This window comes from Protobothrops mucrosquamatus, unplaced genomic scaffold (genome assembly GCF_001527695.2).
Source record: "Protobothrops mucrosquamatus isolate PMUCROS unplaced genomic scaffold, P.Mucros_1.0 scaffold762, whole genome shotgun sequence".
Classification (NCBI taxonomy): domain Eukaryota; kingdom Metazoa; phylum Chordata; class Lepidosauria; order Squamata; family Viperidae; genus Protobothrops; species Protobothrops mucrosquamatus.
Window position 1 is genome coordinate 592,464 of NW_015387031.1, and position 13,282 is coordinate 605,745.

Here is a 13,282-nt window from a genome sequence, read left to right on the forward strand (position 1 = left end):
CCGAGGCGTAGCTGGCAAGCGGCAGAGACGGAGCAGGCCGACCACCAGCTGGCCCAGCCCAAGGGAGGTAAGGCACCCGCCGGAAAAGGGGAAAAAAATGGCGGACAAAAAAAATGGCGGACAGCCTTGCTTGGCGACCCCCATGAAATGGTCGATCGACCCCAAATGGGGTCCCGACCCACAGGTTGAGAACCACTGTGTTAGAGGCTGTTGTCTCTTGACAGATGCATCTGCATCACAAACATCAAGAAAGTAGACCACGCATATAGTGATCACAAGTTCCAATCATTTCACTGTTAGATAACAGTGTAAAGTTATGTAACAGTAACCAAGACCTTCTTGGAATGGAACTTAGTAAGAAATATAAAATATGTAATGACTTCCAAAAATAAAGGGATTATCATGATTAGACTACTGATCAGATAACTTATCTTTCAATATCTACTACTAAATATAAACTTTAAATCCATACTTACAAGAGTGTTTCCAGGATGCTGAGGAAGCTTCCTCATAAGTGCATCTAACTCATCAAACTTCTTCAAAACTGCCTGAACTTCAGAAGACAGCTCTTTATATTCAGAAAACTGATCATTAAATACAGCTTTATAACGGTCTCTTTCCTCATTTGTCTGAATTGCTGGGTATTTTCTATAAACAATAAACTTCCGATCAGTGGTATGTCAACAGTTCAGTAAATTGTAAATGTGGGTATCATAGAATACGGAAAATTTAACTTTAAAATGTGTAACATTTAAAATGTTAACATATACAGATTATTAAAATTTCCATCAATAAGGACTAGAATCATTGTTTCCCTTGGCATACAATATTTGGATTGCAAAAATCAGGACAATACTTATCTGGAAATCATTTGGTGGAATGGACTGGATCAGATATTTTAAACATTTCAATAAGTTAATGAGTTTACATATCGCATGATTAAAGTATGATTTGACAAAGTGACCATTGGTTAAACCCTAAGATATTTACAACGTAATAGCTGAGTTCACATAAAGACTAAGCCAAATCTAAACAAGCCACATTACAGTTTAATATGTCTGACTCCAATATATGATTTCCAAAAGCTTAATAAAAATTAAAATTCAAAATCAAATGTACCTTTCTATTTTTTAAAAAATATGAAGTCTTCTTTCAAGCTGTGGCATTACAGCTTAAGCAGCAAACTTTTTAGGAAGAGAGCCAGTTTGGTCTAATGGTTAAAGCACCAGGCTAGAAACTGGGAGACTATGAATTCTACTCCTGCCTCAGCCATGAAAATCAGCTGGGTGACTTTGGACCAGTCACTCACTCTCAGCCCAACTCACCTCATAGGGTTGTTGTTGTGGAGAAAATAGGAGAGAGAACATGTGTTGCCACTTTTGAGTTATTTGTAAAAATAACTCAAAAAATAAGTAAATAGTGAATAACAGACTAACCGTTACAGCTTAGTAAACTACACTGTTGGGTTTATATATTGCATTTTTAAATCTTATAATGTGTCTTACTTTTAGTTTATTATAGGAATCAAGCCAGTGTTGTTTGTAAATTGTGGTTTAGGGTTTAACATACTGATCTTAAATGCTCTTTTGCATGCTAAAAATACATATACTTACGCTAAGTAATCTGGCATCACTATTGGTTTAGGAATATGTCCTGCTGGTATATAGCCATTAAGTACTTCAGGCTTCATTTCTGCACTCTTCAGTGTCTTTATTGCTACCTTGGACGTGTCATTTTCATGATCTTCATACTATGTAAAAGGAATATTTAAAAGTTTTATTTTTGCTCAAGTTTGTATTAAATAACTTAAAAGTACAATTCCAACCTCTAGTGCTAGTTTGTTGAAATAAACAATTGTGTTAGATACTCTCTAAATTCATTTGGACTAGACGTTTTACAGACAAAATATTACCACTGGCATCTTGTATAGAATGTTGTTACAGAGGCTTAAGGTACTACCCACTGTCCTACCCCAAATAACCCCATTTGGAGGGCTTGGGAAACAAATTATACTTTAACTTTTGAAAACCTTCACGTTGCCTCTTAGAACTCATAAAAAGAGGAAACCTTTTCTGCCTTTCCATTGGGTTTTGTAGGTAGCAATAACTACAAGATACTGCTGTAAAAGTTCAACATCAGGGAGGGAAATAAGGTGGTATTGATACTAGAACACCAAATCAACATTTGTGAATTTTCACTAAAACAGATTTTTTTTTGTAAGAATTAATATTTTTTCATGTCTTTTTGAAGCAAACACTTTTGTCAGGCAACTCAAATTCAGTAACTACAAAATAAACAGAACATATGTCGTTCTGATTCTTACCATTCTTTTTGGGGCAAATGATTGTGACTTCATCTAAAAAGAAACAGAAATAACAGTATTAAATGTATACATTCAGACTATAACTGCTGATAATGCTATTATGCAAATTCATTTCACTTTGTATTGACATAATATATATTGTAGTGGTGTATTTGCCTTTTTAAAACCTGTGCAGAGAATTGGTATGAAAGCAAATTCTCTTCCAAAAACAGATAATATTTTGGTCTGCCTACAGAAAAATATTTTTATTTAAGCAGACTTTTGAAATGTTAACTGTTTTCTTCCCATTTTATTATTAAATTTATTTGCTACCCAGATTCAAGGCAATCCTGAGTGATTTTATTGTTGTTTTAATGCATATTTTGTTTTAACTGCAAACTTTCTATTTTTTATTTTTATTATCCAGTGCTGCTGTATTCAATGACTGATAGAATAAGGAGTGATTTCCACAAAGCTTTACCTACATAGGAAATAAGGAACTTGACATAATTAAATGCTTGTACACGGAAATTAAAATAGTTGAAAATCTTTTGATAGCAAGCTTGTGGATATCACTTTCTAAAACTAGAGAGCAATTCAAGAAAAAAAGTTGTGAGACACTACCTGAAACTCACATAGTATAATCAATACACATGGCTTATATTTATAGCTCTATTTTAAAACGTTCCTTTTAAAGCTTGGTTTCAACTACAACTCTTGGCTAAGACCGCATATATAAAATAACAGTGGCAAGTTTACTAGTAAAATCAAGTTAATTATCTACTTAGTTCTGAAGATACTTACTATATTTTGCTTTCTTTTATCAATGCAGAGAATTGAATATATTTTATTTTGCAGATTACCCTAAAATTTGAAGGACTGTTATGGGAAAAAGCAATTATAGAGGAAATCTTTTCTGCCTTTTCCTAAATCCAAACATTGCAAAAAATAGGTTTTTACCCCTTTATTGAAACTTCTCTAGGGATCTGCAATGATTGAAAATGTTCTTTAACTTTCCAAAAGCTCTATTTCTCCCTAGCTGTCTTTGTTTGATACATTTTTTCTGAATTTTAAGAGAAAAAAAATGAAGGAAAGAACCTTTACGGACGCAATATACTCAGTGGTGGGATTCAGCCAGTTCACACCACTTCGGCAGAACCGGTAGCTAATTTTTTGTTGCCCAGGCCCAGAATGGACTTCTGGAAGCGGCATCCATAGAGAACCGGTTGTTCGCATATTTGAATCCCACCACTGGATATACTCCATCGTTCATTTAGAAACATACCTAGAAGCACAGCTTGGTGGCTGTACTTGAAACTTACCCGCTCTTCCATGAACTCTCTGTGTCTGCGCGCAGCTTCATGTCTCCATAATTTTAGGCAAACTATTGCACCGATGAGATATATAATCATTGTTACAAACAAAAAAATAATTCCTGCTGTCTGTCCCCCTTCTATACGACAAAAAGCAGCATTCATTGGTGTGTTAAATACATTATAGGAGCAAAGTCCTCCTCTGTTTGCGTCATTTACATAGACAATAGCGGCTGACATATATAAAATAAACAAAGCCACGTTGATTCCAAATTCCGTTAAAGGCCACCAGTGGGAATCCAGAAGAATAGTTCTGTAATACATTGACATACCAAGTACTAGAATTATGATAGTCACTATCCAAACAAGCGCTGCTACAACAAGAACAAAAGGAGTTTTGGGTCCACTGTAATAATAACCACCATACATGCTGCTTGCACCATAGCCATATGGTTGTGAAAAGCCATACATGTTGTACCACTCATTGTCTTTGTGAATGTAAGCTGTGACACAAGCAAATACAGCTGCACCTAAGAGCAGTTCAACAACAGCCAAGATTCTAAGCAATCCTGCCCAAGATTTCATGTAGGAATATCTGAGGTTAAAAGCTTCTACTTTCTCACTGTATGTCAAAGCCTGAGTGTGCCTTCCCAGAGAGCCATATGGATCCGGGGGGAGAATACCTTCAGCTTCTTTTTGTGAAGTGTAAGTGCCTCCTGATCCTCCATATGGATCTTGATAAGAGCTTGGTGTTGAAATATGGTCTGCTTTCACTGGAGTAAGTGTTGGAGATGATGGTGGAGAGCATTGAATTCCATCTGAAATGGCAGATAATTGCTTATTCCATTCTGGATCACCTCGTTTTCCTCTAAAGAAGTTTTTCCATGAATCAGGAATGAATTTTCTCACTGGTTTGAGATCAGGGATTTCAGTTGAGTCTTCATTGTCACTTGGATAAAATTCAGGTCCAAATGGTGGCTGTAATGGAAGAGGTGGTGGCAAAGGTTCTGAATTTAATATCTCATCAGCATCTTCTGGTGAAGAGGAATCCACATATACTTTATCATAATGGACAGAACGACTGTGCTGTGCACTTTTGTGCTCCAGTGATGTATTCCTTGAAGACATTTGTGACCTCTCCCGTTTCAGAAAAAAACCTGAAAATTAGGGCAAATAGTTCAGTGAAGCCTTAAAAAAGGAAAGCCAACTAAATTTCTGCACTCAGAGCCAGGAAAAAAAAAATCTAACATGCAATCATTTGAGCTATAAATCCTGTTCCATAGTAAGGCAGTTCAGAACTGCCAAGTCACTTGGATTGCTTTAAATTTGACACTGGGTTTATAATAATTTAATGCTTGAACCTCTTCAGAGTCTGTGAAACCACAACAGTAAAGATGGCAATGCATAAGTAAAAAACATTAAACTTGCCTCATGTGCAAGTTCAAAGTCCAGACTGCTACACTGTGATGTCTGGATAGTTTGAGAGTATCCAAAATATGTACACAGGAAAAAACAACACAATGGTCATAATTTAGATAGAAAAGAAAACAATGTCAGCTAGTACTAACACCTCATACCTTTCTGGGATATTCACTATTCCAGTGATTTTCAATGTGGGCTATATATCACCCTCCCAGAAGTCATGCCGTATTTCTAAAGGTTCACCCTTTTTATATGATACGGTTTAGATTAATAAACTGTGTGGATAGAAAACCAAACTGAATCTTTTCCCCCCCAGCTAACGACCGGATCAACTAACAACTCTGGGGGGTTTAGAGAGGTAAAAAAGCAAAAATGATTTGAGAAACCCTGCCCTTATCCACAGGTTGTTGAGCAAACTTTGTGCTGCCCAGAGAGAAGGAAGGGGGAAAGAAGAGAGATATCCCACACATAGCTACTAGCTTCCGGCATTAAAGTACACATTTAAATCCACAATCTTAAAACCCGCTTACCTCTGAATATATTCCATTAAATTTAGCGGGCCTTACTTCCAAGGAAATATCCACCGGATTTCACCAGAAGCATCTGCGGAACACGAATTCCCACCCAATTCCGCATTGCTTCTCATTTCCCCGTCCTTTGGTCCCTACAAATCGCGCAACTTGCACGTATTCCAGCTACCACACCTTGCACCCGCTCCGCCCTCACCCAAAGCCCCGAGCGGGATAGAAAGCGGCGCCTTTCTGCCGCTACCCCGCCAGCTCTGAGGCTGGGACCGGACTCCCCACCCGCCCGCCCGCCCCTCCGACAATAAAATCGCCACTCACTCTTTCAGACAAAAGGGCGGGCAGAATTATCCCGCTAGGAGCCACAACGGCCAGAACAATCCCGCTTCCGTCTCCCTTTCCCGGAGGCGTTACTTTCGGGGGCGTCTCAGCCGCAAGGAATCGTTCCGCCCATCTGGTCATGCGCGAAGTCCTTCGGGCTGCAACCCTGCCCTCCTACCTGCCTTCCTCGCTTCAGGTAGGCCTGCGTAGGACGACAGGTGGGTTGCTCCCGCTTTCCCTGCTGCGCCGTTGCATCCTCCCGTCCTCTCCAAATCGTAATGGGTTTTATGATTCCGACTCTTGCATTTCTGTTTCAAAGGACGTCGTCCAAGTTTCAAAAGAAAAAAAAAACCTGGACTGTTAGGGCAGAACAGCTTGCTGGGCAAATGTGGATAAAGACTTGGGTTACTACAGCCAAAAATAATTAGCAGTTGGTAAGAAATGCGAAGTGGAATAGGACCAGGTAGGCAGAATAGTCTCATCCAAGTGGCTCCAACTTTGTTGAAGTTTATTTAAATGGTTGCCATTGCAGATCCAGCTGGTGTAGGAAACAGGATTCCTTTTTATTTCAATTAGACATTTTAAAGAAAGAATATAAAACACATTTTTAAAAAGTAAGAACGAGAAAGTTCGAAGTAGACCTAGAAAACGTCACAGAGATTAGTTTTCCAACTTATCGTTAATTACTTATGAATATCTGCATTATATCTCTTTAAAAGACTAAAAATTATTATCACGTTTTGAACCAAGCAGAGCTGTTTTGATGCTAATTATTCGTACAAAGCAGTAAATGTCACAGAAAAAAAGTAGGACATTTTTCTATCACTGTCAAATAAGGTAGGCTGGCTTTACTTGACTCTTTTCAAGAGGTGTCTTCAGATATAAATTTATAATCAATGATTGCTTCATCTAATGTCATCTATATATATATGATGAGACATGGGATAGAGAAATCATTGATTATAAATTAAGAGATGAAAACTTACTAAAATTATTTATACATGTGATGACTATTGGAAGTCACTTCTTTATGTGTTTATTTTCTATTTCTTTACTATTTTTCCTCCCTCCCATTCCCTTCTTTCTTTATTAGACTAATAATCTAATACATTATATTATTTTTACTATTGCAATTCTAATATTTAATCAAATTTTAAAATCAGTAAAAAGATTTGAAAATAAAGTTCAAGAGTTAACTTTACAAAATATTAAAAACTCTCATATTATTCCCCTCGATCAGTTTTAATACTTTTCAAGATAGAATTGTCCGAAACATATGTAAACATTTTTGTTTCAGAAACTATGATACAATTTATTAATAAGGCATCCAGAGACTTATTTACATATTAAATATTACACAGCCCAGATTAAACATTTTGTGCAATGTTTCATCATCGCAAGTTAGATCTAAACTTGTGAAACAGTAACAAAATATTTGACAATGCCTTCAGTATCTACAAGATAAATACAGGTATAAAATATCAAAGTAAATATATTTCTTCTCATTTATTTTCATTCTTCTGTATGGATGAGAAGCGAAAACTTGAGTTTTAACTGAAGCTTTTCAGTACAAGCTCAAAAATATAAATACTCATTTTCCTCCAAATTGTTATTCATGACAAATATTAACAGCTTGCAGAAATAACAAAAGTTATTTCTATCTTTCCTGTACATTTGAATACAAAATATGAAACAAAAGTAAAATTATAATTTAAATATTATCACAGCTTTGGAATTGCTTTTTATGTTATTCACTGTCATATTCTTCTATATTTAGGTCATCTGCTTCCATTATTGCTTGTGCTGCAACTGGCTGAGGTTGACTGGCTGGTAGTTCATTTCCATTACACTGACTGGAAGTAGGGAGGAATTCATCCAGTTCATTTTCCTCACTGTTTTTTATTTTCTCCCCCTGGGTATGCAGAATTGTAGGTTGTTTCTCGGAAAACTCCTCTTCATCATCATTGTCCAGGATTTGTATTGCAGAATCCTTATCTGTAAGAGTTTCAAGTTTCAACCTGCGAACAGCAATACAATATCAGAAATGTATTCTTCTTTGAAGTGAACTAAGACACTCAACTCTCTCATAATAATTTCTTTATCATGCTGGATGTTTGGGGAAAAAAGGCGCTACTTAATGCTCGGACAATTCATGTTATTAGGGTTCTGGCAACTACATCTTACAAGCTGTATTCCTCAGGGGAGAACAGTAGAGTAAGGCAGAGTGGTGAGAAAATTACAACCTTGGTATCTGTTCCGCTGTGTATACTTCTCTGTGTAAATAAATGGAAGTCAAGCGTTACTAACATATTTTCCTCCTCCTGCCTGGAAAGTCTGGTTGTCAATCAGTTTAATCACTTGTGTCTGCCAGCATCTTGCAACATTGAATGGCAGAATCTTCTGAACTTCAACCATCTTTACATTCCTAGCCAGTATAAGGGAGGTTGATATTTCTTATTCTACTTCCTTTAAAAAAAATCTAGAGAAAAAAAATCTTCCCCATTGGGCCCATCTAGGTCAGTATCAGTGTATAGTTTGCAAGTGAGGTATCCATTGCCTTACTTATTTTCCACTGCATGGATCCATATGGGACTCCATTTAACTGAAGTGTGTAGTGCAAATCAGACCACTGAGTACAGGAAATAAATTCAAAAATGGTGTTTTTTAAGTAAGATCAGATGAGTCTTTTCTATGTAAAGACAGATCCCAGAAGAAGATGGAGAAAATGAACACTATATACATTTAAGTTATAGCAGCATACAGTTTAAACAGATGGATAGGTTTTCACTTTAAGAATCAATATTAGGGGCCATTTTGATCTTTATTTACTTGAGAGTTGAAGAATGACAGCAGGTGGCTGGATTCAATAAAACTTTATGAATAATATCAAGGTTACCTTCCAAAGTGATTTCTTAAAGGAAGTTTCCCAACATCCTGAATAAAGGTAATCTGAGCTGAAAAAGCACACAAAAAAATTATTCCTAAAAGTAATTTTAATCTATATGTAAAATGCACTTTATAGCTATTTTTAAATAAAAAACCATTTCTGTTCCAGTTTCACTGGACAAAATATGATAATATATCACAAAAACTGATTTAGACTTTAAAATATAAATCCTCTTGGAATCCATAAAGGGCTTCACAAGAGCATTAATTCACATTTTTAAAAAACAATTATTTCTATACAAAACATACCATCAAGTTGTTGTCCAAATTAGTAGTGTATGTTCAGAAAACAACCTAATACAGTGATGGCAAACCTTTTAGAGACTGAGTGCCCAAAAACTGGCCCTGCCCCCACTCCACCCCCTGCCCTGCCCCTGCTCCACCCTGCCTGCGCGCAGGGCCATTCACCGCCTCCAGGGCCCGCCGCAGATCACCCAGGCAGCCCAGCAGCGCCATGGCAGCCATACCCACTGCACACGCCCCGCAGCATCAACTGTGCACGTTGGGGCGTGAGGACAGAGTCTTGTGTACGCTGCCAGGCTGCCATGTCCTTGGCTGCGCTGCTCCGTGTGGGCCACGCTCAGGGGCAACTCTCCTCCAGGGAGGCTGCTGGTGAGGTCGCGGGCGGAGGCAAGGCTGGGGGCTCCGAGTGCTCCGAGTGCCGCTTCTGGCACCCGTGCCATAGGTTTGCCACCACTGACCTAATACATGTGTTATTTCAAGGAAAGTTGTAAAGTAACATTTACAAAGTAATTATGTACGTATCAATGTCTGAATACAGTACCACTGAGATCAGTTTGTTTTACTCTCTCAAGTAAGTTGATTTAGCATTGAAATCTAAAGCTTTCTTTTCCCAAACTGTACTTAGTTATTCCTGCTGGGATTTAAGCCAATCCCACCCCCACACACAAGGAGTGGAAAGGGCTTAGGCAGCTGCAGGAAGCAAAAAAGCTATTTTCTTCTGGCAGCAAGCTCTCAAACAGCCTATAGAGGGTGGGGAGCTGTTGCTGGGAAAGGAAACTGGGCAGCAGTTTTTCTATATTTTAAAAATTCAGATAAGATCATAGCGGATACGTTCAGTTAAAAATGTTAATAACTGAGAATATAACACTGTACGTCACTTCTCTCTAGGCATTTAATACATTCAGTGCCATCTCCTCTTTCTTCCTCTAGAAAGAAAAGCAGGAAATATAAATGAGTATCTTTTTTTCTTGTAGGGTAAACATTCTGCATAAAATATACTAGTTTTTTTCCCAAGCAACTGTAAGAGGTGAGATAAGTTTGTTAGGTAAAATTGATTTGCCCAGACTTCAAGGCTGAGCTGGGTGTGAGATCCAAATTCTAACTGCTGTACATACTGCTAAGACTATACAATCCGAAATAGTTCATATTTTCTGACGTGTTGAAAATGCTGTTGATAAACTTTTTAACTACTATGATGAATTACACAACCAATAATAGAAGCAATCCAGCTTACATGGAATATATATTACTTAAAATTCCGGCTATTGTGATCAAGCAGAACAGTGTATAGTGCTCACATGTTTTTCCCACCAACAGAAACATCTGAACAATGCAGAAGTTTTGGCATTAAATGAAAGTCAAATCCTTGGATTGTTGCTCCCAAATATGCCAGGAATGTAAACAATGAATATTTCAGACATTTGTATTGGGTAATCCTTTTTTTAAAAAAATAGCTTAAATGTGTATGGGATTTTTGGGAGTTTAATGTGTTTATATTGTTAGCAGCCTACAGAGTGCAGGAATGTACAACATACAAGTAACATTAATATAAAATATTTGATACACCCCATTTATGAAATTACATTGAATATCTGATACACCCCCATTTATGAAATTACATTGAATAATATTCTATTCTGACTGTTCTTCTAAAGCATAAACAGAAATATGAAACATTTTAATAAGTTTAAATATACCTTGGTTTCTCATTGGATTAGTCAGCATGGTAAGATAAGGTATCAGCTCAGTCTGAAGACACAATGGTGCTAAACAGAAACTTGAAAAGAGGGATTTTGCAGCAAAGCAGTTTTCTTGATACTATAGGGAATCAGGAAACATAAATTTAATATGCAAAAGCACTTTTTCAATTTTATCCATTAAGCTACAAAATTTCCATTTTCTTTCATATATACACACACATTTTGTTTGTGTGTGTGTGTGTGTATGTATATATATACACACACACACACACACACACATACTGTATATATTCAAAATTTTGTGGCTGGCAAAGAGTTAGTGGGAGACTAGTATAGCAAAACGCAGAACAGATTGATTTATATTTGGTAGACTGGGTGCCTCACCCAACAGATAAGATTTCAGTGTTATTCAGTGTTATTCTATTAAACTGTTCTGTAAAATTGCTGCTGCATGATCTAATAAATACCTAATTATTTGCAAGATCCTAAATTTTCAAATTATTTTTTTTCTGTCTGACATTACTGATTAATTTTCTATATTTTACTTAAATGGGGCATTCCAACTTTGATAAAACTCATTTTTACCTAAAGGTATTACAATATAAATGATGTTTGAGATCGTTTTAATGTTTCAGAAGATGCTGTAATGCTTCATATTTCTCAGATCAAAAAATGCTCCATGTTAATCCATAAATATATTTTCTCTAAAATGGTTTTTGTAGTCAAGTGAGTGCTACATTTTACTGACTCATTTAAAATACCTTATTTTTCTAGTAAAAGCAGGGCTGTTTCTAACTGAAGCCTAAATCTTTATATGAATCCTAATCTTGTAATAACGTTCATCACAAATACAAAAGTTAAGTCAATGTTACTTCACTGTGGACTCTGCCATGAGATAGGCAATAATAAAAAAAATAGATTCTTACTTGATTCTGTTTTAGACTGATGCAAATAACATTAATAATTGAGAAAAAGTAAACTGTTATCAATTACCTTTCTATTAATTAGGATCCATTGCGGTTTATGAAAAGGTCTAAAGCCCATTCCTCCTTTGCATTGTGCAAGAGCTCTGGCTCGGTTTGAGTGCATCACACCTCTTGTGGCTACAGAGGCACTGTACTTTTGAAATGTAGCTCGTGCCTATAGGAATTGGCAGAATTAAAATATGGTATAAGACTTCCATAATAGACTTAAAAGCAAGGTCCAGAGGTCCAGATGTAAATTACTAGTATGTTACAAGTATATATTAATTCTTGTTGAAATATCAAACTGTACAACCCATAAAGCGGTCAAAACCTTAGTTCCATAAATATGCTTGATTATAGAAACATCAAATTTTCTTCCCATTTGAATACAATCCAAGTAAATCTATTATTTAAAAAAAATTGTTCTGTTAATCTAAAAAGCAAACTTCTATTTTGTCATTAAAAACAGCGTAAGGTCTAATAGCAGCATTCCTCAAGCTGCTCAATTTCATTGCAGGACTATCTGTAAATTTGCCCAGATTATTAGTATTGGCAGATTGCACCATCTTCTCCTAGGGGCTAGAGACCACTCAGGAATTCACGATTACCATGAAATCATGGGTGGGTCCAAGATCGTTCCCAGCCCACAATACTTATGGCTAGCCATGTATTAGATCTAGTGTTCATTCTGGAACAGATGCATCCAGAGAAAGTTTACATCAGGATCCAATCTGGGTCAGTCAGTCATCAGGATCAATGGTTTAGTCTTCTGAGCTTTTGGACTCATGCTGGAGCCATCCTCAGGGAACTTCTCTCTCACTAGAATGTGTCTTACATCAGTCCACTATGAAGGACAGATCACTTTTCCATAATTGTAGGTTTGACTGAGGCGCCAACTATTCAGAGATGAGGAACCTATTAAGATTATCTGCCCCAAATATCTGATGAATCCAGCGACTTTTCTCATGGAGCCTGGGAGTTTCCCTGAAATCTGGAGAATGCTCCTCCATGGCATTTATTGACTATTGGAATACAGGGGCAACTTGACACTTGAAAGGATCATGCAGAGCAGCTTCTATTTCTACCCGTAGAATCCCATGTAATTCTTTACTTACTGAAGATTCTCATGAAGCAACTAGGCCAAAGAGATGCCTAGAGGGATATGGGCTGAAACAAGAAGCAAATGCAATTGGAGAAAATAAGAGCCCATGTTTGAGACTATTCTGATAAAATACAATGAAGCATAATCATTGCACTTATTGTGTCTTCAGAATCCTGGCCAACTACAGTTTAAAATGTCCTGGATCCTTTTAGGAAGGATGGACTGGAACACTTAGTCAATGCTTTACTAAGTTTTGATCATCTGCGTAAGCATTTCATGAACAAATTGCCCAGATTCGCTCCAACTTGGAAGCTGGACAGGCAGAATGTACTGAGAAGACAGAGCTGATGTCCTGTGGCATTATCTGTGAGGTTTTTAAGCCTCTGAAATTCAAGGAGAAGGACAAAGTCTTTGGAATTTCAGCTCAGCCTATGAGACTGAACC

The 13,282-nt window shown here is 36.9% G+C and overlaps 2 protein-coding genes across 2 annotated transcripts in view; both read right to left on the reverse strand.

Annotated features, from left to right (window-relative positions):
- Window positions 1–4,755, reverse strand: part of MARVELD2 (MARVEL domain containing 2) — a 10,737-nt gene extending 5,982 nt beyond the window's left edge. The window contains exons 1-4 of the mRNA XM_015818551.2: window positions 3,625–4,755; window positions 2,324–2,356; window positions 1,614–1,750; window positions 477–648 (exon numbers count right to left, since the gene is read on the reverse strand). Of these exons, the coding sequence (XP_015674037.1) occupies window positions 477–648; window positions 1,614–1,750; window positions 2,324–2,356; window positions 3,625–4,743 (1,461 nt within the window). The 5' untranslated portion in view covers window positions 4,744–4,755. The remainder of the gene's footprint in view (window positions 1–476; window positions 649–1,613; window positions 1,751–2,323; window positions 2,357–3,624) is intronic.
- Window positions 4,756–7,109: 2,354 nt separating this feature from the next.
- Window positions 7,110–13,282, reverse strand: part of RAD17 (RAD17 checkpoint clamp loader component) — a 21,891-nt gene continuing 15,718 nt past the window's right edge. The window contains 4 exon segments of the mRNA XM_029284612.1: window positions 7,110–7,900; window positions 8,779–8,836; window positions 10,769–10,889; window positions 11,765–11,911. Coding sequence (XP_029140445.1) covers window positions 7,630–7,900; window positions 8,779–8,836; window positions 10,769–10,889; window positions 11,765–11,911 — 597 coding nt within the window. The 3' untranslated portion in view covers window positions 7,110–7,629.